The sequence below is a fragment of the Girardinichthys multiradiatus genome, chromosome 5, assembly GCF_021462225.1.
Source record: "Girardinichthys multiradiatus isolate DD_20200921_A chromosome 5, DD_fGirMul_XY1, whole genome shotgun sequence".
NCBI lineage: Eukaryota > Metazoa > Chordata > Actinopteri > Cyprinodontiformes > Goodeidae > Girardinichthys > Girardinichthys multiradiatus.
In genome coordinates this window covers 10,541,046-10,568,128 of record NC_061798.1, presented here as the reverse complement: position 1 = coordinate 10,568,128, position 27,083 = coordinate 10,541,046, and the positions used below count along the sequence as shown (strand labels likewise).

Here is a 27,083-nt window from a genome sequence, read left to right as displayed (position 1 = left end):
CACCCATGATCGCTGGAAGCACTTCCTGCCCAATCCTGGCAGGTGGAAACTACACCATTATTACATGATCCGGAGGAAACAACCCACACTGCGCATTCACAAGAGTATTAGGCTGTAATCTCACCAAATACAGCAGGCCGGAGCAATATATCATTGTGGTAGTACTCAGCGGAAATGTTGGAAATAACTATTTTTAAGGTAAATGCAAATCCTTAAACAAATGATCTGTGATGAAGTGGACGAGCGTGAGGCAGCAACAAGAGCTGTTGGCCCTAATGCTGTGTTCAGTTTACCTCTGAGGTTGTAACATTGATCTGGGAATGGTATCAAACTACAATCTAGTTCCCAGTTCAAAAAGCAATGGGATTCATTAACTGATATTTGGGTTATCTACTGTTAGCAATATAAGTATTTCTCTGCTTTTTGTACTTTCAAACCCTTTGGCAACATATTTTTACTGCTGCCATCACTACGTTTTATGTGCAAGGCAACCATTTTGGATTTTGAAGTCAGGATTGGAAAGAAACCTCTGAATTTTGGAATCTGACTCTTAATTTTGCCAACTTTCTGAGCAAAAATGGGAAATACAATACAATACAATGACAATGGATATAATGTTGTCGTTTTCTTCAATATAACAACAAACTCAAAAAGTTCAAGTTCTGTTGTACCACAGTTTTACAAGGTAATTTGGAATTAACTGAGAAACTACTGGTAATGAAAAGCTTAATGGATCCACTGGATCATTAGAAAAATGCAGAAAGCATACAGATCACAAATTGTATTTCAGAGAATATTTACTGAACAATAATCCTAACTATATTAAGACAAAGTCAAGGGATGAATATGAACTGAGTCAGTAGATTCTGCAAAAAAACCCAAAAACGTTTGGTTGCTCTTACCATTACAATAGCTCAGAAGTTTCACAAATCGAAACAAGATTTTAAAGAACCTGTCTCGGTTGTAGAATGACCCAGTTAACAGTTTTAAGCATGACTATTTTCAGTCAGTTTTCACACCAAATATGGTATAAATTAGAAGCATAAAAATATTATTATTTAAAAACTGCAAAAATATATATATTTTAATGTATCGATCTGAACACAAATATCCAGAGCAGGATATCACATAAACTGTATGGAGTAAAACCACTTCAAGGAAAACTGGCCCAGAGGCAACAAAAAGTCTGGCGCAGTTACTGTTTCCGGTCTCGGTTTTAGCCTTCAGAAGCTTCGAGTGAGGTTTAATCGAACGGGAGTTTATTTTTGAAAGTCTTACCGGAAGTCTCCCGTGACGTGTTCCTCACTTCACACCGGTGCGCTCCTGGGAGGTGATGAAAACATAAAGAAACTTGCTCAGGTTATCACCGGACACCCACGGTTCCGGTCCGGGCGCAGGTAAGGCTGGCTCACCTGGCTGGGAGAGGCGCCGCTCACCTTTACTTGACTCGGTGAACCCTTAACTAATGTGAACAGTTCAGAACCAACCCAGCTCAGGTTCATGTGTTCGCTACGAGCGCCTGTAACTTTCTATAAGGTTTAGCCATTTAGTTTGACTTGTTTAATAGGTACTCAGCGAAAGAAAGCTTCGATCGGATAATGAGATAGGATAAAGTGTGCTGCCATGGTTATTATCTTTGTTGATCTGGATTATTCAGAATTTATATCTTTATACCTCCTTCCCTCGTGGCTTTGTTTCTGGTATACCTGCCAAGACTTGAAACTTGTACTGAACTGAAATCCAAGTTGGCCTCCGGTGTTCTTCCTTCGTCAGATTCCAGCAGCAGCATCATGATCCCAGTGGGGGAATTCAAAAACTTCGGGATCGAGCAGAACTCCCAGTTCCGGGTGTTGAAACCATGGTGGGATGTTTTTTCGGAGTACCTGTGCATTGCAATGCTCATGATCGGTGTCTTCGGCTGCACCCTGCAGGTGAAGTATCTGCCAGCACAAAGATATGTTTACTGCACGTTAGTCACTTCATTGTTAAAACTTCACATTAAATATTTGCTTATTTTATTATGATTATTATTTGCTTCCTACGCGTCATGCCCCTGGAATGACGCGTAGGAATGTTAAATTCCCCACACCCTTCCCTCTTTAAGTGCAAAGGACTACTACTAACTATGTCTACAGTTTCTTAGCTCTAATCCACCTGAAAACACAGAAAGTATAATTCAGTAACTCTGCACTAGAGATCTATAGATTGACAAATTGATTTATAGATGTGTAAATATATACATATATATATATATATATATCATAATCTCACACTAAAATCTGTAGAAAGATCCAACCTTTAGTTTTTGTAAATGTTTTCAGTGAGGGAAAAAATCATATGTCTATAAAGAATTTCTACAAAGTTGCGGCACAGGTGCTGATACCCCAAACATCCCTTTCAAAAAATGTGGCTGACGCATTTTTTATTTATTTATGATTTACTTCTTAAATGATCAGAATTTCTGAGAACGTCTGTTTTATTCGTGACTTCTTATTTCCCTGGGTATAAAGATGATGTGACACAGAGGCTCATGTGTTTTTTTTTGGCCGCTGGCCACTAGACTGGACGAGGACCCATGCTTTTTCTGCCACCACGCACAGTGAAGATGGTAAAAAATCAAATCAAATCTACAAAGTGAATTTTTAGAGAACTGCAGCAAGTAGTGACACCTTAGCGTTAACAAGTATTAATAGCAACCATTCATTATGTACATGGACACCAGTTTTTTTTAGGGGGGTTGCCAGGGAAAAAAAACATTTCCTGTCTTACCATTACGTCCCAATTATGATCCAAAGATATACGGTCAAAACAAAATCTGCCTTATCTAGAAAACCTGCTGCGTGAGCTGAAGAGGAGCATAAGAGAGGACGATTTGGAGAGATTGCACAGAGAGGAATGGTCGTAGATCCCTCTGTCTGTATGTTCCAGTTTTGTCAAATTTAATAGGAAAAGATTGAGTGTCTCATTGGCAATAGGTGGTACAAGGTATTAACAGTAGTTGTACCAATAATTACTCTACATGTGATTTTGTTAAAAACAGTTTATTACCATGGGAATTTTTCCTGATTTAATAAATGCATTCAGAATAAAGGTTGGATCTCTCTAAATTGTTCATATTGATATTTTAATACTTTATACACATCTTCACCAGTGGTGCCAATAAATGTGGTCAGCATTATGTTGAGCAAAAGCCAATCGGTAAAACTGCAGAACAAGGCCTCATATAAACCAGTTTGCATAAAACAGTTGGCAGGCATAGCTGCAGCTAAAAGGGAGGAAGTGTAAAAACTCAGAGTCCTGACACTCAAACAGTAAAAATTAGTTTTATTTCACTTTATTTTCATTCTATTTTCAGTTTGGTGATTTTATCAGAATACATTGCCACACCATATTTCTTCTACTCTTTATGATTTCATTTTTAGCTCATTTACACTACATTTTCTATGTAATTTCCACAGCTCACCCAAGAGAAGATTGCATGTCTGCCTAGCCATGTCACCAGTCCAGTGAAGGAGGCAATAGACTGCAGCTACATCAGTGACTACGAAAGCAACAAGACATCACATTACACAATGGCCAAACCTGTCAGCCCTATCGTCCAGGAGGTGTTTGGTCGCAAGAATAACCTGGACATTCACCAATATGTGTTTGTCAACCACTATTGTTATGAGAGGTTTGTGCACTGGTATGCTAAGTACTTTCCATACCTTGTGGTGATCCACACTCTGATCTTCATGGTAGCAAGCAGCTTCTGGTTCAAGTTTCCTGGGACATCTTCTAAAATTGATCTTTTTGTCAACATTCTGGACAAGTGCTTTGACTCACCTTGGACCACGAGGGCCCTGAGTGAAGTTTCAGAGGAGAGAGGAGAGGAGAAGCTGGTGAGTTTGAGGAGGAGCACCATGTCAAAGGATTTCAAAGAACAGCGAGCAGATGAGGAGAATATAGGGCTTCTTCGCTCCTCCTCTGTCAAGTCTAATTCAGAGAAGATAAACCTGGACCCCCAGCCTACCTCTTCTGTGTTGGACAAAAAGGAGGGAGAGCAGGCCAAAGCTCTTTTTGAAAAGGTGAAGAAGTTCCGAACTCATGTAGAGGAGTCAGACATCTTATACCTTATGTATGTGCTACAAACGTCTCTCAAAGTCTTCAAGTTCCTTATTATTATCCTTTACACCGCAATACTGGTACCGAACATTGAAATAGTTGTGCGCTGTGATGTCCCTCCTGACCTGACAGGGTTTGATATCTATTGCTGCAACCACACCAAAGCCCACCTTTTCTCCAAGCTTGGCTACTGCTACATCTGCTTCGTAGGAGTGTATGGACTTTTGTGCATCTACACCCTCTACTGGGTGTTCCATCGACCTCTGAAGGAGTACTCCTTTGACTATGTCAGACTGGAGATGGGTATCAATGACATACCGGATGTAAAGAACGACTTTGCATTCCTGCTTCACCTTGTGGATCAGTATGATGCTCTTTATCCTAAAAGGTTTGCTGTCTTTCTTTCTGAGGTCAGCGAGAGCCACCTTCATCAGCTGAACCTTAATTATGAGTGGACCATCAAAAAGCTGCGAACCCACCTTGCAAAGAACTCCAATGATAACTTTGAGCTCTGTCTTTTAGGCCTGCCAGGTCTTCCAGACACCGTTTTTGAGATTACAGAAATTGAATCACTCAAACTGGAGCACATTAAAAATGTCACTATTCCAGCAAGCATGGCAAAGCTGGATTCTTTGCAGGAGTTATCCTTGATCTACTGTCCAGCAAAGCTGCAACTGCCCGCCCTGAACCACCTCAAACAGCGATTAAAGGTTCTACGTCTGACTTTTGAGAGTTCAGAGGAGATCCCCATGTGGATGTTTACCCTTAAGTGTCTGGAGGAGTTATATCTGACTGGTCCTTTAACCAATGAGGTGTCCAAAAGTGGCACCCTGGAATCCCTGCGCGATCTCAGTGGTTTAAGGCTGCTTAGTCTATCGTCCAACCTTAGAAAGCTACCACCCTGTGTCGGGGACCTGGCACCACAGTTGCAGAGGTTGTGCATCCACAATGAAGGTGTTAAGCTCCAGGTGTTTAGCAGCCTGAAGAAGTTAACAAACTTAGTTTCATTAGAGCTATCAGGCTGTGAGCTGGAACGCATCCCAAGTGCTGTTTTCAGCCTGAACAATCTACAGGAGCTGGATCTGAAGGAAAACAAGCTCACCACTGTGGAAGAGATCCTGAGCCTGCAGCATTGTCAGCGTTTGGTGGCGCTCCGTCTGTGGCACAATAAAATCACTTACATCCCTGAACACATCACTAAGTTGCGCATGCTGGAGACGCTGGATGTAAGCCGGAACAAGCTGAAAAAGCTTCCGTCTCGTCTGTTTTACTGCACCAAACTAAGGCACCTCGATGTCTCCCACAATCAAATTACGTCTCTCCCTCCAGAAGTAAACATCCTGCAGGGTCTTCAGTTCTTCTCTGCAGCCTTCAATTCCTTAGAGACTCTGCCAGAGGAGCTGTTCTCCTGTAAACGAATAAAGACGCTGGTTCTTGGTAACAACTGCCTTTCAAATCTTAGCTCCAAAGTGAGCAACTTGGCCCAGCTGGTGCGACTGGATATTAAGGGAAATCGCCTGGAGTCTTTGCCTGTAGAAATAGGGGACTGTCCTCTGCTGAGACGCAGTGGATTGATAGTAGAGGACAGCCTATTCAAACTGCTGCCATCATACTTACAGAAGAAGCTGAGTCATGGCTGAAAGTAAAAGCTGAGGACAGTCACAGACTGAGAAAAGCACGGTCACCAGCTGTGCTCTGACTTGAATGGATGACTGAGTTTTAAATGCAAATATGTATTTGCAGTCACTTGTAGAGAACCACATGTGCAAGTGTCTTGTACTATTGTTAAAAACGCCTCTTTTGTTCCCTTCATTCATGGCACAACCAACGACTCAGCACTCTACTAGCTGTAAAATGTCGTTGGCCAGTATTTTAACCCAGATTCATGTTGTTTTTGACTGGGTAGGTTTGTGGTGTTTCTTGTAAAACGGGTTTTTACAGCTTGACGAGGTGTTTACACCATTACGTTGGGTCATGTTGCTTTCTCTAAGGTTCAAAAGAAAAGGAAAAAGTCTTTCAGCTGGTCTTTAACATGACCACAATTATTTAAAAGGTTTTAATGTCATTGTGTATTATTTCTGTAGGTAAATGTTGTTGCAGTGGAATTATAACTAAAAGACTAAACTAAAGATCATTGCACTAAAGGGTTAAATACAGTGATATACACTGCTAAAAAAAATAAAGGCACACTCAAATAACACATCCTAAATTTGAATGAATGAAATATTCTCATTGAATACTTTGTTCTGTACAAAGTTGAATCTGCTGACAACAAAATCATACAAAAATCATCAATGGAAATCTAATTTATGAACCAATGGAGGCCTGGATTTGGAGTCACACACAAAATTAAAGGGGAAAAACACACTACAGGCTGATCCAAATTTGATGTAATGTCCTTAAAACAAGTCAAAATGAGGCTCAGTATTGTGTGTGGCCTCCATGTGTCTGTATGACCTCCCTACAACGCCTGGACATGCTCCTGATGAGACGGTGGATGGTCTCCTGAGGGATCTCCTCCTAGACCTGGACTAAAGCATTCGCCAACTCCTGGACAGTCTGTGGTGCAACATGACGTTGGTGGATGGAGCGAGACATGATGTCCCAGATGTGCTCAATCGGATTCAGGTCTGGGGACCATTACTGACCCACTGCCAAACCGGTCATGCTGAAGGATGTTGCAGGCAGCAGATCACTCTCCACGGTGTCTCCAGACTCTGTCACGTCTGTCACATGTGCTCAGTGTGAACCTGCTTTCATCTGTGAAGAGCTCAGGGCGCCAGTGGCGAATTTGCCAATCCTGGTGTTCTCTGACAAATACCAAGCGTCCAGCACGGTGTTGGGCTGTGAGCACAACCCCCATTTGTGGACGTCGGGCCCTCATACAATCCTCATGGAGTCTGTTTCTAACCGTTTGTGCAGACACATGCACATTTGTGGCCTGCTGGAGGTCATTTTGCAGGGCTCTGGCAGTGCTCCTCCTGTTCCTCCTTGCACTAAGGCGGAGGTAGCGGTCCTGCTGCTGGGTTGTTGCCCTCCTACGGCCTCCTCCACATCTCCTGGTGTAGTGGCCTGTCTCCTGGTAGCGCCTCCAGGCTCTGGACACTACGCTGGCAGACACAGCAAACCTTCTTGCCACAGCTCGCATTGATGTGCCATCCTGGATGAGCTGCACTACCTGAGCCACTTGTGTGGGTTGTAGAGTCCGTCTCATGCTACCACGAGTGTGAAAGCACCACCAACATTCAAAAGTGACCAAAACATCAGCCAGAAAGCATCGGTACTGAGAAGTGGTCTGTGGTCCCCACCTGCAGAACCACTCCTTTATTGAGTGTCTTGCTAATCACCAAAGATTTCCCCCTGTTGTCTTTTCCATTTGAACAACAACATGTGAAATTGATGTCATTCAGTGTTGCTTCCTAAGTGGACAGTTTGATTTTAGAGAAGTTTGACTTACTTGGAGTTATATTGTGTTGTTTAAGTGTTCCCTTTATTTTTTTGAGCAGTGTACTTTACTCAGTTAGTTTCCCTTTATTGGTATCTGATTTTCCCTCCGAGTATATTAGAGGCCATACTCAGTAACCCAAAACAAACCTGAATTCTTCAGTTTTGGCTTTGTACCCTCAACTGTAAGGAAGTCATGTTCTAGCTTGTCGGACATGACTACAAAAGAGGATCCTGGCAGTCAAATGAACAGACATGCCTCTGCTGTACAAGTTAATGCTAACATGTCCTCGGGATACCCTGTAGTGCTATTTTACAGATTGTAATTTAGGTCAATTTCAGCAGTTTAAACAACAGTAGCTGCACACTATGCGCTAAAGTGCAATCATCCCAGGTCAAACATTACACTTTTCTCTCGTAGTTAGGGGGGCAGTGAAGTGTATCACCATATTATATGAAGCAGAAACAAGTATGAACCTCAAAATGGTCTCTTCAAGGTGGGTGGAGTGATATCTATACTTACAGCCTTAAAAAAGTATTCTTACCACTTAAACTTATTCACATTTTCTCTTGTTAGATCCACAAACCTAGTGCAACAATTGTGAAGTAGAAGGTAAATGATAGATCTTTTTTTTTTTATAAATAAAAATCTGAAAAGTGTGGTGTGCATTTTTGTTTAGCCCTCTTTACTCTGATACTCGTAAATAAAATCCAGGGTAATCAGTTGCCTCAAAGGTTTGTTGTTGAGGGGAAGAGAGAGCTGAGAAGTGTCACCTGTGGTCATGAACTTTGGGTCACGAAAAGCTCCAGGATACAAGCATCTGAAATGAGCTTCCTCTGCATGGTGGCTGGGGTCTCCATTTGGTATGGGGTGAGGAGCTCGGTGTAGAGCAGCTGGTCCTCCACATCGAGAGGAGTTAGCTGAGGTGGCTCAGACATTTGTTTTGATTACCCTCTGGATGCCTTCCTCGGGAGGTGTTTCAGTCACATCCCACCAGGAGGAGGCCCAGGATACGCCCAGGACATGCTGGAGGGACTGCGTCTCCCGGCTGGCCTGGAAGCGCCTTGGGCTCTCCCTACAAGAGCTGGAGGAGGTGTCTGGTGAGAGGGAAGTGTGGGTGTCTCTGCTGAGCCTACTGCCCCTGCAACCCGGTCCCAGATATGCGGTAGACAGACGACAATTTGTTTTAGGGTTTTTGAGAACTGTCAGCATTGTGAAGGCCAAATAACAGCAAACAAGTCAAGGAGAAAGATGTGGGGAAGTTTACAGCAGGGTTAGGTTATAAAACAATATCCCAATCTTTGACCCCTTTACAGAGAATTGTTCAATCCATCATCCACAAAAAGAATATTCCACAACTGCAAACCTGCAAAAGCATGTCCGTCCACCTAAACTGACAGGCCTGGGAAAGGTTGTCTAAAGCTAGGGACACACTACACATTTTTTCCCTGATTTTACCCTCGATACCCATTCTGTCAGTATATATTTCTGTTCAGTCAGCAGGTTGAGTTGGAACAAAAATCTGTTAGTCTGAGATGTTGTGAAGCCTGGAGTTTGTGAGTGGGTCAGGGGAACTGACCCGACCTGACCTCAGTCAAAGTCAAACAAATGTTTGAATTTTTTTAAGCCAATCTGGATGTTGCAAGGTAGCATGAACTGATCACAGACCTTAATGCAACCGCTTGTTACCGAATGCCAAGGAAAAACAAAGGCTGGGACACAACAGCTGTGAACCAACTTTTTTTTTTTTACTTTGTAACTATACACCGTTATGAACATAAATGCACTGAGCATTAAAAAACCTAGTAACATGGTGGAATATTTACGATGTAAATACAGTAAATTATGAGAGGCCTTATTGAAATAAAGCAAACAATTCACATTTTGCACATAAAGGTAGTGGGAAAAATGTTTTTTTAACAAATTGACATTTCTGAATGAAATATTGTCCACTTGGAATGAACCGATTTATAATACATTCTTAATCAAAGAGGCAGCCAAGAGTCTAATTGTAACCCTGGAGGAGCTCTTGGAAGTTTTGTTTTTTTTGCAATAAAATGCAAATTAATTACTTAAAAATCACACAATGTGATTTTCTGGATGTTTGTTTTAGATTCAGTACTCACAGTTGAAGAGTACCTATGATAAAAATCAAAGACTTCTACATGCTTTGCAAGTGGAGAAAACCTCCAAAACCAGCAGTGTGTCAAACAATTGTTCTCCCCACTGTAGGTGACATTTGAAGAAAGTTTTACTAAACCTTTAAGGTATCAAAGTAAAGGAGGACTAATCCATATGCACGCCACGCTTTGAGATGAATTGTAAGTGGATTTTCTTCCATTTTACAATCATGAACTACACACAGAATTGTTGGTCTATCGCGTAAAGTCTCAACACTACACTTTGAATATGTAATGTGACAAACTGTGAAAACAAGTATTTATACCATACTGTGACTTGTGAATACGCACTTCTATACAAAGAACCAGCAGCACAGTTGCTGAACTGTCTGTTCTCTCCACTCTGGTAAAGTTGGCCAGAGGAGGTGCACAGGCAAACAAAATAGCCATTGTGCCATAAGAGCCCAGAGTACAAACACACCAAACTGTCCCCACCAACAGGGCTCTCATTCAGCTTCAGCGTCGCTATCTTTGTGACCTTTAACAGGGTTCCTCTTGTCCTGCGCATTCCACCGTGGACTTTCTGGCTGTGTCCTCGATGGATCACCTGCTGGAAGCGTTAATACCTAAAATATTCCCTTCTAAAACAATATAGATCATAACTTCCATGTTTGTCAATTCTGTTTAAATGAAAATCAAATGTAGAGCAATCACACAAAGGCCTTCCATTTAATTTTATGTATAATGAAGGCACTAAAAATCAAATTTAATGGTTTGTTTTTGTTATTGACTTTTATTAAACTTCTTATACATAAATGGGCATTTTAACAAAAGTTCAAAATGGATCAAAGAGAAAAAAAAAGACAATGACATTTAAAGTTCAAGACTTTATTTTGTGCTTTCATCATCAAATATTAAAGTGAATAATCTCACTTTTATCTTAAAAGTATTTATATAAATAACATTTCAACAAATCACATCAAATGTTGCTATTTACAAAGTCCCAGGAAAATAAATTCCTCTTCCAACAATAAATAAGAGTAAATTCAAAGTCTAAGTACATCTAATTAGGAGAAACACAACTATGCAAAGCAATCAGGGTGCACCATGTCATTTTAGTAAATTACAAAACAAAAACATACATGTGTAGGAACTGTTACAATTCATACACACAATGGAAATAATGTAAAAAAAAATAATAATAATCAAATAACACTGGAGGACAACTATCTACAAATGTGCATTCCCAATTAACAGGGAAAGAATGTAAATATAAGGTGCCTAAACTGCACTGTGCAAAAGGTGTCTACAGTATATAGCCACCAATCCACTGAAAAGAAGCTGCCAATACGTCCCATCACATTTTAATGCTCAGCCACCAAAAACAAATTCATATATTCAAGTCACCAGGTACAAAGCAAAAAAACAAAAGTGAGGTTTGAGTTTTGCAGATGATTAATTCTTCTTACTAACTGTGAATGTGAGCAAAAAGCGAGTTCATCATATCCAGCTCGCCCAGAGCTCGGGCCACATCTATTGCTGTTTGGCCACTGACGTTGGCATGTTTCAGGTCGGATCGTGGAGCCAAGAACTCCACGACCTCTCGGTGGCCTTCTCGTATGGCAATGTGGATTGGGAGGGCACCATTCTGGTCCTGGAGGTTTACCGAAGCCCCGTACTCCACCAGAACCTGCAAGGTCTCAAGAAACCCCGTCTGTGCTGCATCATGGACAGGCGCTATACCGTGTTTGTCCTGGATGTTGGGCTCAGCTCCTTTTTCCAGCAACAACCTTGCTACTTTAGAGTTCCCCATCATCATCACCTGATAGGAGACATTAAACAAAATGAATTTAAAGCACCTCAACATGTTAAACACCTGTGTGTAAATCGACAAGTTGTAAACCTAAAGACCTCTTATTTTCTCAGCTTGTCATTGATATGCCCCCCATCTTTAAAGTACCCAACTCTATTCAGTGCATTTCATAATAAACCCATGTCTTCTTTTCAAAACATTTACATTTTGTAAATACATTTCTACATATTTTTATTTAATGATTATAGCTCAAAAAAAAAAAATCAATGCAGCCTCATAAGCAAAACCCAATTCATACCGCCTGTTGCTCTATTGTCTCTTCCTACATCAATTTACATTTATTTAATTTCCCTTTGGGATTAATAAAGTATTTTTGAATTTGGTACCTGTAAGCAAACCATTAATACCCATGTTTCTATACCCTTGCCAATTAGTGTATTTTTAGTTGTAGTTAAGAATTTTAATTAATTATAAAAATGTTCAAACCTGAGTGTTGCATTTTAGTAAGAAGAAAAATGTGTATGGCAACATGCTGCCATTAATTTGGGATGCTTTGGAAACCTGGTCGGACCAAATTTTGCCAGCTTTGAAAACATTAAATCATTCATAAAGCTTATATGGAAATGAAGATTTTTTTGGTGTGTGCTGGACTCATACAACTTCCAGCAGCCCTGGGGGCTAAGTCACCCCAGTCTTTGAATTCTAGGCACGTCGCTGCTACCGACAAAAATAAACTGATGCGCTGTGGTTTAGTTTAGTTTAGGTACATGTATAGTGTATCCAGCAATAGATGGCTCCCTTTCGTATTAGAAAAGGTCAGATACCAACTACCAAAACTACAAAGGTACGAAATGGCGAGGACTCGAAACGACAAGCGCCGATGATTCTGTAAAAATTAAACAACGACTCGAAATCCAAGAAAACTACATTACCAACTAAGAGTCCAGCCAGAACAACAGAAAATCAACATTTAAATGAAGTAAGGATTTTATAAATGCAGTCAACAACATGACAGCAGGGCGGACATCGGAAATAACTCCTAAATGCAGTGACGAAATCACCTTATCCACTGTTCGTAATATGCGGGTAATAGCTCTGAGAATGATCCATTATATGGGGACATAAAAAATAACGGAGCTTACCTGCAGTGCGGTTCGGCCGAACTCGTTGGGAGTATCGGGATGCACTCTGCATTCCTCCAGGATCCTCTGCACCTCATCGGCATTCCCTTTAGCTGCTGCCGCCGTCAAAGCTTTCCCCGCGTCCATCTGACTCAGGACCATTATACTCTGCGTTTCTGCTGCTTGATAAGACACGGAGCGCAGTCACATCAAAATTTAAAGTAAAACATTTTATCAAGGCAAAGGAAATGAGAGATGGATCGAAACGCCGGGAGGATAATGTCGGCTACACCTAGCTAACGTTACTACAGCATCCGGCTAACGTAAATAGTTCTCCGCTGACGCCATGTTACTGGGCTGTTGCGTAAAGCGTAGTGTTTTAACGAAATATACGCTTAGCCCGCTCTGTTCAATAGAAGCACTTGGTGTCTCGACAAAGATAATTCATATAGACTGAATGTTACTAACATATAAACATCCGAGCTAAAACCTAACGGTTTTTATCAACCATATAAAGGCTCTACGCCTACCTTTTTCCGTCCGTTAAGATCCCAAGCGTCGTCAAGTTTTTACAACTCGTTGTCTCTAGTGCCAAGTTACTTTTAAATACAATTCAAACGAGAAAAGTTTGTCAACCTTTAAAAAATACATTTGCGCGCTGAGATCCAAACAGCGGTGTCCCCCCAGTCTACAATTTACAAACATTGGAAAGAAAATACGTCGACCAATCACAACTCCCCCAATAGGCGTTGTTCGTCCATATATGGTAAAAAAGGAGGAGCTATAACTTTGTTACTACGCCATCCCAGCGGCAACACCAACATCTGACCAATCAAAGCTTGAAGCGAAGAAAGCGGGCGATTTGTATACGTTGGCATCTTCAAAGAGGCAGTTCATTCAGATTTCCATCCTTTGCTTGTACTTCTGCAGATCAGAGTGAGGAAAAAAGGCGGGTGCGAGTTTGTAATTTTGGGCGGAATTTCTCGACTGTGATTGCACAATGCGTGCCTGCAGGTATGACACAGATATCACCAGTTAAACAGCGTTTGACACATGCAAAAGGAAATACATTAAAGACCACTCAGATGCTTTAAAGGATTAATATGATTTAAATAATTTTAATGAAATACAACAAAATGCACATCTAAGTTTAAACAAATGTCATAAAAACTGCTCAAAACCAGAAAATTAACATTAGAACAGGTGATATTTTAAAAGATGGTTTTCAGTGCAGTTAAAGTGATCTTCATGCTCCTCTGGAAGTCCTGGAGAAACAGAGCATCCCTCAGTCTTTACACGTTGGTTCTCAGCTGGTAATCTGAATATGAAGGGAACACATGTAAGGACCATTTAACACATAAAAATATGTTTCAAACAGTGTATGATAATCTGTTCATATGTCGGTTATTTCTAAATAACAGAGTAATATAAGCAGTGTTGCAACTGTACCTCCACTCTGTGTGATATAGCGCACCCAGGGTAAAGCCTGGTACCCACTTTTTTCAATGATCTTCATATACCGAACCTAGTGCAAAGGAGAGAACATGCTGAGACAAGAAAGAGCATAGCACATCATCAAACCAATTAAACTGAATCGAGTCTCATCAGCTCTTACATGAACTGACTTGACTGTAAAATGCCTAGACGCAAAAGAAAGAGCTACTTGAGTAACAAAGCAGCATAGCTAAGATTAAAACCACACCCCACTAAACAGAACAAATGATCCACAACATGAACGTCTACATCCACATGCTCCATCCTTACCTCATTAGAAACACACTGACATTTATTCACACATACCTGAATGCCTGAGACTGTAAAGTAGGGGATTTCAAATTTGACGGTAATAGGTGGTTTCCCCTCTGCCTCATCCTTCTCCACACTGGGCAAACCAAAGTGAGCTCTCATAAGAAACTCTTTTCCTCCCTGCATTGACAGATGCACACAGACACAAATGAATCAAAGAGACAGATCATTGGCAGTTTTAATATGAAGCACTTTGTAGCAAGTTGCTTACAGGGAAGGACTTGATAGTCCACACCACCAGGTTTTTCTCGGGTACGTATTTAGCGCTTCCTGTGCTGGTTTTGAACTTGGGTGAATCGGCATCACTGGGGACAGGGACCCTCACCTCCACATTATTGGCCACAGACTGCTTTTTAAACTGTCCCTTAGCCTAAAAACAGAGAACAAAGAAGAGGACGTTGTGAAATATCTGGGATTTTGTTCAGAGGAAAACTGTCCCCTGACAAGGACAGGTTCAACTGTGAAGGTACAACCTCATGGAAATAATTTCTCTCATGAATTATATTTTTGCCATATTCTAAATATATTTCCATTCCCGGGCTGTGGCTATAAGAATTTAAACCAAATAAAAAAGTTAAATAGAATTTTAGTTCCAACATGTGACTAATTACAGCAAAAAAAATTCATACCCCTTTGAACATGTTCACATTTTGTCACATTACAACCACAAACCATCAATGCATTTTTATCAGGATTGTATGTGATAGACCAACACAAAGTAGCACAAACTGGTAAAATAGAAGCAAAATAATATTATTGTAAAGTGGAAGGAGAAAAATACTTATAAAATACTATTCAGCACCCCTGACTTTGACAAATCATGTTTGCTGCAAATACAGCTGCAATGTATTGAGGTATTTGATGGCTACGCCCATCACCAACCAATAAACCTATTTGAAGAAACTCAGAAATGAGAAGTCCTCCAACATCTAATATCTTTGCGGGACTAAGAGGTGTTTGTTGAATGAAGTAGTATTAATAGTACAGGTCCTTCTCAAAATATTAGCATATTGTGATGAAGTTCATTATTTTCCATAATGTCATGATGAAAATTTAACATTCATATATTTTAGATTCATTGCACACTAACTGAAATATTTCAGGTCTTTTATTGTCTTAATACGGATGATTTTGGCATACAGCTCATGAAAACCCAAAATTCCTATCTCACAAAATTAGCATATCATTAAAAGGGTCTCTAAACGAGCTATGAACCTAATCATCTGAATCAACGAGTTAACTCTAAACACCTGCAAAAGATTCCTGAGGCCTTTAAAACTCCCAGCCAGGTTCATCACTCAAAACCCCAATCATGGGTAAGACTGCCGACCTGACTGCTGTCCAGAAGGCCACTATTGACACCCTCAAGCAAGAGGGTAAGACACAGAAAGAAATTTCTGAATGAATAGGCTGTTCCCAGAGTGCTGTATCAAGGCACCTCAGTGGGAAGTCTGTGGGAAGGAAAAAGTGTGGCAGAAAACGCTGCACAACGAGAAGAGGTGACCGGACCCTGAGGAAGATTGTGGAGAAGGGCCAATTCCAGACCTTGGGGGACCTGCGGAAGCAGTGGACTGAGTCTGGAGTAGAAACATCCAGAGCCACCGTGCACAGGCGTGTGCAGGAAATGGAACCAGGAACTTTTGAACCAGAAACAGCGGCAGAAGCGCCTGACCTGGGCTACAGAGAAGCAGCACTGGACTGTTGCTCAGTGGTCCAAAGTACTTTTTTCGGATGAAAGCAAATTCTGCATGTCATTCGGAAATCAAGGTGCCAGAGTCTGGAGGAAGACTGGGGAGAAGGAAATGCCAAAATGCCAGAAGTCCAGTGTCAAGTACCCACAGTCAGTGATGGTCTGGGGTGCCGTGTCAGCTGCTGGTGTTGGTCCACTGTGTTTTATCAAGGGCAGGGTCAATGCAGCTAGCTATCAGGAGATTTTGGAGCACTTCATGCTTCCATCTGCTGAAAAGATTTATGGAGATGAAGATTTCATTTTTCAGCACGACCTGGCACCTGCTCAGTGCCAAAACCACTGGTAAATGGTTTACTGACCATGGTATCACTGTGCTCAATTGGCCTGCCAACTCCTGACCTGAACCCCATAGAGAATCTGTGGGATATTGTGAAGAGAACGTTGAGAGACTCAAGACCCAACACTCTGGATGAGCTAAAGGCCGCTATCGAAGCATCCTGGGCCTCCATAAGACCTCAGCAGTGCCACAGGCTGATTGCCTCCATGCCACGCCGCATTGAAGCAGTCATTTCTGCAAAAGGATTCCCGACCAAGTATTGAGTGCATAACTGTAAATGATTATTTGAAGGTTGACGTTTTTTGTATTAAAAACACTTTTCTTTTATTGGTCGGATGAAATATGCTAATTTTGTGAGATAGGAATTTTGGGTTTTCATGAGCTGTATGCCAAAATCATCCGTATTAAGACAATAAAAGACCTGAAATATTTCAGTTAGTGTGCAATGAATCTAAAATATATGAATGTTAAATTTTCATCATGACATTATGGAAAATAATGAACTTTATCACAATATGCTAATATTTTGAGAAGGACCTGTATTTCCCTACCAGCTTTACACTAGAGACTGAAAGTTTGCCCATTCTTCTATGCAATATAGTGCAGATGGAAAACGTCTGAACAACAATTTACAAGTTTTGCCTCCAATTCTCTTGGATTTAGGTCATTCACTGGGCCATTCTAACCCATGAATATGCGTTGAACCTCTTGAAACCATTTCATTGTGTTCCAGTTGTATGTTTTGGGTTGTTGTCCTGCTGTAGGATGACGCTTCGCCTCAGTTTCAAGTCTTTAGCATCCTCAAATATGTTTTCTTTAAGGTTTGCCTGTGTTTAACTCACTGTCCCAACTGAAAGGATCTCCACAGCAAAATATGCCACCACGTTTCACAATGGTGTGATGGTGTGCTCAGGTGGAAGTCCAGTGCAAATTTTCCCCAACAAGTATTTTGCATTCGGCCTACATGTAAAAAAAGCATGCAGGCAAAAAAGTTCAATTTTGGTTTCATGTAACCAAAGCAACTTCTTCCACATTTGCTGAATCTCCTACATGGCTTGTGATGACCTGCAAGTGAGACTTCTTATGTCTTTCTTTCAATAGCTTTTTTCTTGCTACTCTTCCATTGAGGCCAGATTTGTGGCTTATCCGACTAACATCTGTTCAGTCAACAGATTTCCTCAACCTAATCAATAGATCTCTGCAGCTCCTCCAGAGTTACAATCGGCCTCTTGGCAGCTGTTCTGATTAATGCTGCCTTTGACCTGTCTGTCAGTTTGGGTTGATGGTGTTGGGACCCCAGCCATGGTTACAAAATGAAAGGCCAGTATGAACTTTTCTGGAACTTTCAAAATAAATAGCAATAACCTACTTCCAGCACAGCCAGGAAAGGCGTCACTGTCCAAATAAAATCACAGTTATTGCAACAAACTGACCTCTTCCACGCAGGTCCCCAGAGGAACTGGACGGAGGGACACAGCGCGCTAATGTCTCTTTGCAGGCAAACAGACATAACTCTTCAAACTGGATCCAAGAGTGTCATACGATCCCGCGATCATATGTACTAAGTTAAGTAGGAATTAACTGCTGTTTGTGTATCCGGTATTCATTCATGAACGGGGTAATTAAGGTACAAGCGTTGCTTGACTTTCTCTCTGAGAAGCAAACTGTGTTCCAGAGAGTTCCCAGCAGAGACCGTGTCTCTACGACGCCGAGTGGAGCAATTTTCCCAGTCTGAATGAAGGACAACGGGACCGCATCACCGTGGTTACAGCTGTTGTGTGTTCTGTGTTTGTTTTTAACGTGCAGTTTGGCTGGCTGACAGAACGAGCCGCTCCACCTCACAGCTACAGAGGTTAGTTGCAAACTAACCCTTTGTTCACTGTGGATGCTTTCTTCAAACTTCGTCGCCCCGGACAACTTTTCCTCAGCATAGGTTGGGGCAGAGAGAAGTAATTTATAATGAAATAATCTAAACATTTTTTGTTTTATGAAGTTTGGTTTGTTTGTGTTGAAACTCAGCCATCGTAGTGCTAACAGATTATCTGCTCAGTACATGAGCTCAGTTTGTGTGTTCTGTGTTTGTTTTTAAGTTAAGACAAACTTTATTTAAAGGGTGATTTTAAACACAGAAGATCGCCCCTAACACACTGTCCACGTTTGTGCATTTGAACCCTTTTATTAACGGTATTTTAAAGGTATGTGTTTGATTCTGATGATAAGCTATAAGCTTCTTTTGTTAGCTTTAACCGCTAACAGCTAAGAACACGTGCTTGCTACTAAAGATCATTTACCCAAAAAGGTTGTTAGGTTTCAATCTAGTAAAATAATATTTCTTTAAATATTATTTTAATAAACCTGATAACTAAGTAACACAATTAAGCCTGTTTCTCAAAGATTTGGATCTTATTCAAAATAATATTTCTTTAAATATTATTTTAATAAATAAAGGTAGCTAATTAAACACCATTGAGAATTGGTCGTCCAGAAGGTTGGTTTTATTCAGCAAATCATTTTATAAAATATTATTTTACAAAAATAATATTTTATCTGATCTTGCATTGTGAATGGGTGTCTAAACGTTGCTGGTTATTGCTTAAGTTAGTTCCAAGAGTAACTTAACTTCACCTCCAGATTCTTCAAGATAATCCTTGGTTCTCAAACATAAATAACATTGCATGTTAATGTTGCATCACTGTTTCGGCCATTCCTTTTCAACCATCTTTAATCAACTTGTTTATATTGTACATAGTCCATTAGTCTTCCTTATTCTTTCATTCTGCTTGGTAGTTTAGTTGGATTATTTTAGCATAGTAAAGAGTTTGTTGATTGAAATATGTTTGACTTTGAGTTGACTTATTTTTGTTAATAAATTCTTGTATTTTAAGAAATTGTGTGAATTCATTCTGTGTATGTACAGAGTTTATGCTGTTCAATAATGTCAGAGCTCGTCTCACACCTTTCTATTTTGTTCTAATACCATCGCCTTACTGGGCTGGTATTCACAGGACAATCCTTAACAGACCGAAATATTATTTGATAAATATTAAAATATTAATATTAAATAATATATTCATAATTACAACAATGGCCACGTCTCTGCAGGTTTGGTAAAGCTTAGGATTTCTTTTTTTTTACCCAACACTGCTTTAAACCTCTCCAGAAACTTTATCCTGAATCAGTATGTCGTGTTCCTTGCTCTTTTTGATACTGCTTGTTGTCTAACAAACTGCGGCTTTCACAGTAATATTATGAAGATTAAATTCCAAGTGTCCTCTATCTACCAATAAGGCTGAAGGCAACCAGTTTTACTGAATTTTATTTAAGGGTGTCAGAGTGAAGGAGCCTGACTAAAGGCACACCACACATTTCAGGTTTTCCTAAATTTCCATCCACTTTACATTCAGGGAAAATTTTGTGTAGAAAATTCCAATAAAAACACAAAATGTAAAAAATTAAATAGAGAAGCACAAAACTTTGTAGAATACCTTAACCATGATCTCAACTCTGCTGTGAGAGAATTTCTCAATGACTGACTCAATCCAAATCAGAGGTTTCACCTGTAAGTTTCATGAAACAAAGGTAGTTTTACGTACATAGCCCAATAAATACAAGTAAATATATCACAGTGCTACAGATCTACTGAAGCGTGTCATACATGCGTATTGATGCGGTAGGACATCAGCTCAGACTCTCCATCTGGAGGAATGAAGGAGATTGTCCGATCGCTTTCAAAACGGGAGAGACGGACACACTGATGAAATTTCACGTCCTCCATCACCACTGTCTTACCCTTGTCACCTGAAAAACCACAGTCAATACACTTCCACATAGGATGATCTGATTTAACATACATATGATACATATGCCTTCGTCTTCTTTTCAACAAACATAGAAACTGTCACTAATTTACAGTAAAAACATTGAGTCTAAAATATTAGTATATATTCTCCAACATGGTAATCTAAAAGCCTGAATATATGGCAACCTGGTTGCTTTTCTTGTTTCACCAGTTTTAGTTTTAGCAGTTTAGCTCAGGCCTTTCAGACAGGAAGTGGAGTACCTTCAATAAATAGGAAGTGCAGCTGTCTTCAATTTAAGCACATAAGGGAATTTTTCAAAGAATCTTTAAAGGACTCATCCAATAAAAAAAAACAACTAATAATAATGTTTTATAATAATAATAAAAACATTTCCTTGTTAGGGGTTAATTAAATAAAGCATGAGTATATTAAAAATGGATGTCATAGGGTGCATCCATACGTCCAGTGAGGGCAAAAAGCACGCGATCATTGAGGCCGAGGCGTAGTTCAGGCATTCCGGACAGCATGGTCTTCAGTTTAATGCTCCCCACAATGTCACTGCTCATTACACTGCCATTGGCATTTACCTGTTAAAACAATAAGGTGTCAAGGAAATATTATTTTACTTTCGTTTGATTTATTTTGGCAGCTGCATTACATATTTAATAAAGAAAACTAATTCATAATACACATTAGGTTGTAAATTGGAAGGCACATGTTTGTGTAAAAATATATATGTATATATTATTTTCTGTTTTATTTGTTTAAGAATAAGTCATTTAAACCAAAGGTTTCCCTAGATCATTTCCTTGCTGGCATTTGAGAATAGCAGCCCAGCACAAACAAACCAATAAATGCCTGCAGAAGAGCTCTGCCACTCTACTTTGGATTCAGTTTGTATGAATTGTGATAGACTGGAATGACATCCTACAAACTGCACCAGTAAAGGAGAACTGACCAGTGACTTACCAGTACATTGATGGATTCAATGACGTCAATGAAAACCTCGTTCTTTTTGTATTTGATGCCATCTGATCGCCAGGAAACAGCGTTGGTGACGGTGGTGGGGACCTTGGACTTTGCCACCTCCAGCTTAGCACCTTCCTGAGTTATGTATCTGTAAAAAAAAACAACAAAAAAAAAAAAAAGAGACCACATTATGGTACAATAATGGTACACATTATGGTTCGTCTTTTTTTATCTGTGAATAGGTTTAAGAGTCTCACTCTTGCAGGATCTTGCTTTCAGTAGTTTGAGGGAACCCAAAGTCCATCAGTTCATCAAGCAGCTCATAAACGACAACAAAATTATCCTGAATGCTCTCTTCTTCCAGCTCTTTGAAGTATTCTGTGAACACCTGTGGAAATCACATGGACTCAAAATCTGGAAGCTTGTGAGGAACCGTTTGGACCTCACATTCAAAACTGGGTTTGGGTGTCGATTTTACCAACCTCCCCAAAAAACAAAAAACGTATAACTATTTCTTTGAATTATCATAGAAAACTGCATGTCTCACTTACCTCAACTATTTTGTAAAGAAATGAGTAAACTAGTGAGGCGTTTGAGTTCTTATTGGTGGTGGCCACAACTGTAAATAGTGCAGGTCAAGGATTATACGTAAACTCCACTGTTGACCCTTAAGGTCAGTAGTGCTCGAAACCACTATGCTACATATTTAGATAGAATTTGTTAATTATGTACCATATTGGTAATTTACAGCCCAGCATGTGCTAAAAATCGTCTATACCATCAAGACAAGGATACGGTAGAGATTGCTGTGCTTGATCCACATGAAGTGAACATTGCCGTGGGACATCACAGGACTGAGAAGCCCTTCCTCTTCATGCTGCATGAGTAAAGGCATAAAGTGATCGATCTCTGCCATGTCCACATCACCTTTGTAGTTACGACAAATCAGCACCTGAGCAGGGAGAACAGAATTATCTGGTCATTTCACCCATCCTATGGATCCAGATCAGAACAGCAATTCATGGAAATCAAGGTTAATCCAAAATCTTTAGAAAATAATATCCAACGTGAACTGCAAGCAGTTCCAAAAACTAGCAATGGAAGGTGAGAAACTGCACACTGGGAACATACAGGTCCTTCTCAAAATATTAGCATATTGTGATAAAGTTCATTATTTTCCATAATGTCATGATGAAAATTTAACATTCAGATATTTTAGATTCATTGCACACTAACTGAAATATTTCAGGTCTTTTATTGTCTTAATACGGATGATTTTGGCATACAGCTCATGAAAACCCAAAATTCCTATCTCACAAAATTAGCATATCATTAAAAGGGTCTCTAAACGAGCTATGAACCTAATCATCTGAATCAACGAGTTAACTCTAAACACCTGCAATAGATTCCTGAGGCCTTTAAAACTCCCAGCCTGGTTCATCACTCAAAACCCCAATCATGGGTAAGACTGCCGACCTGACTGCTGTCCAGAAGGCCACTATTGACACCCTCAAACAAGAGGGTAAGACACAGAAAGAAATTTCTGAACGAATAGGCTGTTCCCAGAGTGCTGTATCAAGGCACCTCAGTGGGAAGTCTGTGGGAAGGAAAAAGTGTGGCAGAAAACGCTGCACAACGAGAAGAGGTGACCGGACCCTGAGGAAGATTGTGGAGAAGGGCCGATTCCAGACCTTGGGGGACCTGCGGAAGCAGTGGACTGAGTCTGGAGTAGAAACATCCAGAGCCACCGTGCACAGGCGTGTGCAGGAAATGGGCTACAGGTGCCGCATTCCCCAGGTCAAGCCACTTTTGAACCAGAAACAGCGGCAGAAGCGCCTGACCTGGGCTACAGAGAAGCAGCACTGGACTGTTGCTCAGTGGTCCAAAGTACTTTTTTCGGATGAAAGCAAATTCTGCATGTCATTCGGAAATCAAGGTGCCAGAGTCTGGAGGAAGACTGGGGAGAAGGAAATGCCAAAATGCCAGAAGTCCAGTGTCAAGTACCCACAGTCAGTGATGGTCTGGGGTGCCGTGTCAGCTGCTGTTGTTGGTCCACTGTGTTTTATCAAGGGCAGGGTCAATGCAGCTAGCTATCAGGAGATTTTGGAGCACTTCATGCTTCCATCTGCTGAAAAGCTTTATGGAGATGAAGATTTCATTTTTCAGCACGACTTGTCACCTGCTCACAGTGCCAAAACCACTGGTAAATGGTTTACTGACCATGGTATCACTGTGCTCAATTGGCCTGCCAACTCTCCTGACCTGAACCCCATAGAGAATCTGTGGGATATTGTGAAGAGAACGTTGAGAGACTCAAGACCCAACACTCTGGATGAGCTAAAGGCTGCTATCGAAGCATCCTGGGCCTCCATAAGACCTCAGCAGTGCCACAGACTGATTGCCTCCATGCCACGCCGCATTGAAGCAGTCATTTCTGCCAAAGGATTCCCGACCAAGTATTGAGTGCATAACTGTACATGATTATTTGAAGGTTGACGTTTTTTGTATTAAAAACACTTTTCTTTTATTGGTCGGATGAAATATGCTAATTTTGTGAGATAGGAATTTTGGGTTTTCATGAGCTGTGTGCCAAAATTATCCGTATTAAGACAATAAAAGACCTGAAATATTTCAGTTAGTGTGCAATGAATCTAAAATATATGAATGTTAAATTTTCATCATGACATTATGGAAAATAATGAACTTTATCACAATATGCTAATATTTTGAGAAGGACCTATATATATATATATATATATATATATATATATGGTTTTTTTTTGTGGTTTTTTTTCAATTGTTAAAGAACTTCCATGTATGAAACAATGATAAACTATTTTCTGATGTATAACTTTTCTTCAGTTTCCGTCTTTTCTTTTGAACAAAGAAGTTATTGTTCTCTGCATTGTGGGCAAGTTTTGATTTCATTTAAATTAAAAAAAATTGAGCTGTATGCCAAAATCATCCATATTAAGACAATAAAAGACCTGAAATATTTCAGTTAGTGTGCAATGAATCTAAAATATATGAATGTTACATTTTCATCATGACATTATGGAAAATAGTGAACTTTATCACAATATGCTAATATTTTGAGAAGGACCTGTATTTTAGTAAAAAAATATGACAGATTTGAATAATTTTATCAAAATGAATTTCATAACATCACACGACGAATGTTTACATTTTGATTTTATAAACTGTTGTTTTAATGGGAGTCTATTGAACATTTGTGTCTTCAAATTACTTATGGTAGTAAATTTCAAATCCAAACGATATATTGTCTAATCTTTGAAATATCTAAGGCTTAATTAACATCTAAGAAACATTACACATTTATGTTTTGTTTTTTTTAATAAATATATTAACATGTAATTAAAGGGTTAAAACTGTGATAATTACTAGAGATCCTCCATATAACTACATTAACATCGGTATACATCCTGTGAACAAAACTGGACCAATATTCATAGCCAATGTTGATTTGCATCTTGCTGCTGCTTGTGTGTGTTTCAGGAAGAATTATGAAATATGAAAACAATTTGGGAAATAATAAAACTAGATTTGAAAGAATTATTTCATAGAGTCCTAGCTCAGCTTGTTAAAGGAATACAGTACAATTAGTCAGACTAATTTATTTCTTGGTATCTGTAAGTTATACCTCAGTTATTTTGATGTTACCGTGTCTTGCATCACTTTAGGTTCGGTTTATTTACTTTGTTTATTCTTGAGTTTAACGTAAGGCACTTTAAATTGCTGAAGCATGAAAAGTAATTAGGTCGGTCAAGTTTAAATTTAGATTTCTTATAAAGTTCCAGTACTCACTGCATTTTACTGTCAGAAATTAGAGCACAACTAAACTGCTTTTTTCCCTATTCCCTAGTTGTCCTGGACCTTCAACATTATCCAGAAATTAAATGTGGACATTTTAATATAAAGGTTGAAAACGCCTGCCCTAACGGTCTCTTCCTCAGTATCACAGTTGCATTTCCTCAGCCCTTCAAACCAATTACACATCTATGAAATTCAGTCCCCCACCCCCCATGTTCAGCTTTGTTAAGCCATAAGTAACGAAAAATGTACCTACAAAAATGGCACTGCAAAAAGTGAGAAAACGGACAATGTCATAGGTTGCAATAATAAAATAAAAATGTTGCAAACAAAACGCGCAAGATAGTGCAGCAAGATAGACATCAATGCATTTTGGAAAACATTCAGTTTTGCATTCACGGACACAGCATTCCGCTGTGAGGATGCTGCCAATTCAAAAATGCCACCATTGCTTTGTGAACAATGGAAGGAACAGTTAAGATTTAAGAAAAGGTCATTAAAAACGGAGCAAACCTGATACCTACTCAGCCACAACTCGGCCATTTACGAGATATAATGCCACATATGTTATCATATGAGAAAAAAAGTATTCATCTGTTCTGTTGTTGAGAAAAGTAACACGTCATGTTACATGTACCGTGTTACAGAAGACAGGCATGTCTGGACCATGTAACCGTGATGCTGAGGCGCCTCCACCAACTGAGGGGTTACAGGTGCGACACCTCCGCTGGACGCACGTTCGTTTTTAACTGAATCCCGGAAGTAGCCAGAAAACGCCACTAAATGGCTCAGTCGAAAGGGTTTCATTAATTGTTAACGAAGCCATTAATGTTTTACAGGCGAAACAACAGTAAAAGAAGTACATTTATGTTCAACTTTTTTAAATTCTTCCTGAAATACGAACATGCAATCGAAAAGACCATTAAGAATGACCATTGTTATCAACATTTATCTTACCTTTCCTTTCAAATCCAACACAAATATTGCGGAGGCAGACATTTTCACACGGTACGCACGACACTCGACTTTACTGATATCAAAAAACTGGGTAAAGTTCAGCTCGGCTCGTCAGAATTCAGTTTCACCATGAAAAATAGAGAACAGCACAGGTCCTGTAGGACCCCAGAGGCCACCGTGGCTTTTTCCTGAAGCTGACGTGACGTGGTCTCTCTCGCGCAGGTGAAACATTAACCAGCCCACCTGAGCGGAGGACAGCTGGCTGAGGAGGCGGTAATGCGCTCGGATACCGCTAGAGGGAAGCATGGATTCATTGTGCAGATAATATCTGTGCTTACTTCGCGATACCTGACCCAGGTGAATCTATTTTCTTAGAACACGGCAAGCGAAACAAGAACAGCTCCAGTAAAATACCCGACTGCATTCAGTAAGTTAAAAATATAGCGATAAGCTGATAGAAATGGTCATTGCCCGGTTACTCTGAAACATAGCATTCCTAAGTTTTTACCTTTTTGTTTCACCGTCAGGTGTTAAATTGTCTTGTGCAAGTTCATAGATATCCCTCAGATGAAACATAAAAATGGCTCTACCACACTGTATGGTGTATTCATTGTTTATTGTAAAGAGCTTACTGTATATATATATGTATAGTGACTTGCAAGAAGTATTAAACATTTTCCCTATTTTTTTACATAACTTCAAACTTTTATGAATTTTATTGGGCATTTATTTGACAGCAAAAGAAAGAAACGTGCATAACTGTGAACTGCAAGGAGAAGGATGCCTCTTCATGAGACACGTACAACAGAGTGTCTTCAGTCAGAGGCTTCTTCAGCTCTGCTGTAAGACAGACCACTGCAGGAGATCCTTCCTGCCCACAGTCATTAGCATCTACATCAGCTCCTTGAAGAACCTGCATAATATGAGCTAGAACAACACTCAATTTCCCTTTGGGATAAATAAAGTACTTCTGAATATGAATTTAATCATGGGTGGTTCTAGACAGAGGCCAGTGCCCCTGTAGAACTGGTCCTGGTCCCTGTCACGGTCCCTGTCCTGAAGACATAATACTAAATCAGTTTCTTATGAT

The 27,083-nt window shown here is 40.0% G+C and overlaps 3 protein-coding genes across 5 annotated transcripts; 1 reads left to right on the top strand and 2 right to left on the bottom strand.

Annotated features, from left to right (window-relative positions):
- Positions 1-708: 708 nt before the first annotated feature.
- On the top strand, positions 709-6,388 carry si:zfos-323e3.4 (volume-regulated anion channel subunit LRRC8C). The gene is made up of 3 exons (XM_047364799.1): positions 709-1,397; positions 1,774-1,931; positions 3,459-6,388. Exons 2-3 carry the CDS (start codon positions 1,791-1,793, stop codon positions 5,742-5,744), a joined length of 2,427 nt encoding a protein of 808 aa, XP_047220755.1. The 5' UTR covers positions 709-1,397; positions 1,774-1,790; the 3' UTR covers positions 5,745-6,388.
- A 4,153-nt stretch (positions 6,389-10,541) lies between these two features.
- cdkn2d (cyclin-dependent kinase inhibitor 2D (p19, inhibits CDK4)) lies at positions 10,542-13,402 on the bottom strand. 2 transcript variants are annotated; one of them, XM_047366916.1, is made up of 3 exons: positions 13,134-13,402; positions 12,625-12,785; positions 10,542-11,491 (listed from the first exon to the last, which is right to left on the bottom strand). In XM_047366916.1, exons 2-3 carry the CDS (start codon positions 12,763-12,765, stop codon positions 11,138-11,140), a joined length of 495 nt encoding a protein of 164 aa, XP_047222872.1. In that variant the 5' UTR covers positions 12,766-12,785; positions 13,134-13,402; the 3' UTR covers positions 10,542-11,137. The 2 variants fall into 2 exon arrangements, with proteins under 2 accessions (XP_047222872.1, XP_047222871.1); XM_047366915.1 differs by having other exon boundaries at positions 12,625-12,782; positions 13,134-13,396.
- A 299-nt stretch (positions 13,403-13,701) lies between these two features.
- Positions 13,702-26,256, bottom strand: ap1m2 (adaptor related protein complex 1 subunit mu 2). Of its 2 annotated transcripts, none has more exons than XM_047366913.1 (12): positions 25,994-26,256; positions 22,001-22,157; positions 21,757-21,824; positions 21,463-21,593; positions 21,206-21,353; positions 20,697-20,823; positions 20,092-20,234; positions 19,922-19,993; positions 14,621-14,779; positions 14,404-14,529; positions 14,053-14,128; positions 13,702-13,921 (listed from the first exon to the last, which is right to left on the bottom strand). In XM_047366913.1, exons 1-12 carry the CDS (start codon positions 26,033-26,035, stop codon positions 13,896-13,898), a joined length of 1,275 nt encoding a protein of 424 aa, XP_047222869.1. In that variant the 5' UTR covers positions 26,036-26,256; the 3' UTR covers positions 13,702-13,895. The 2 variants fall into 2 exon arrangements, with proteins under 2 accessions (XP_047222869.1, XP_047222870.1); XM_047366914.1 differs by lacking the exon at positions 25,994-26,256 and adding an exon at positions 25,674-25,779.
- Between the last annotated feature and the right edge of the window lie 827 nt (positions 26,257-27,083).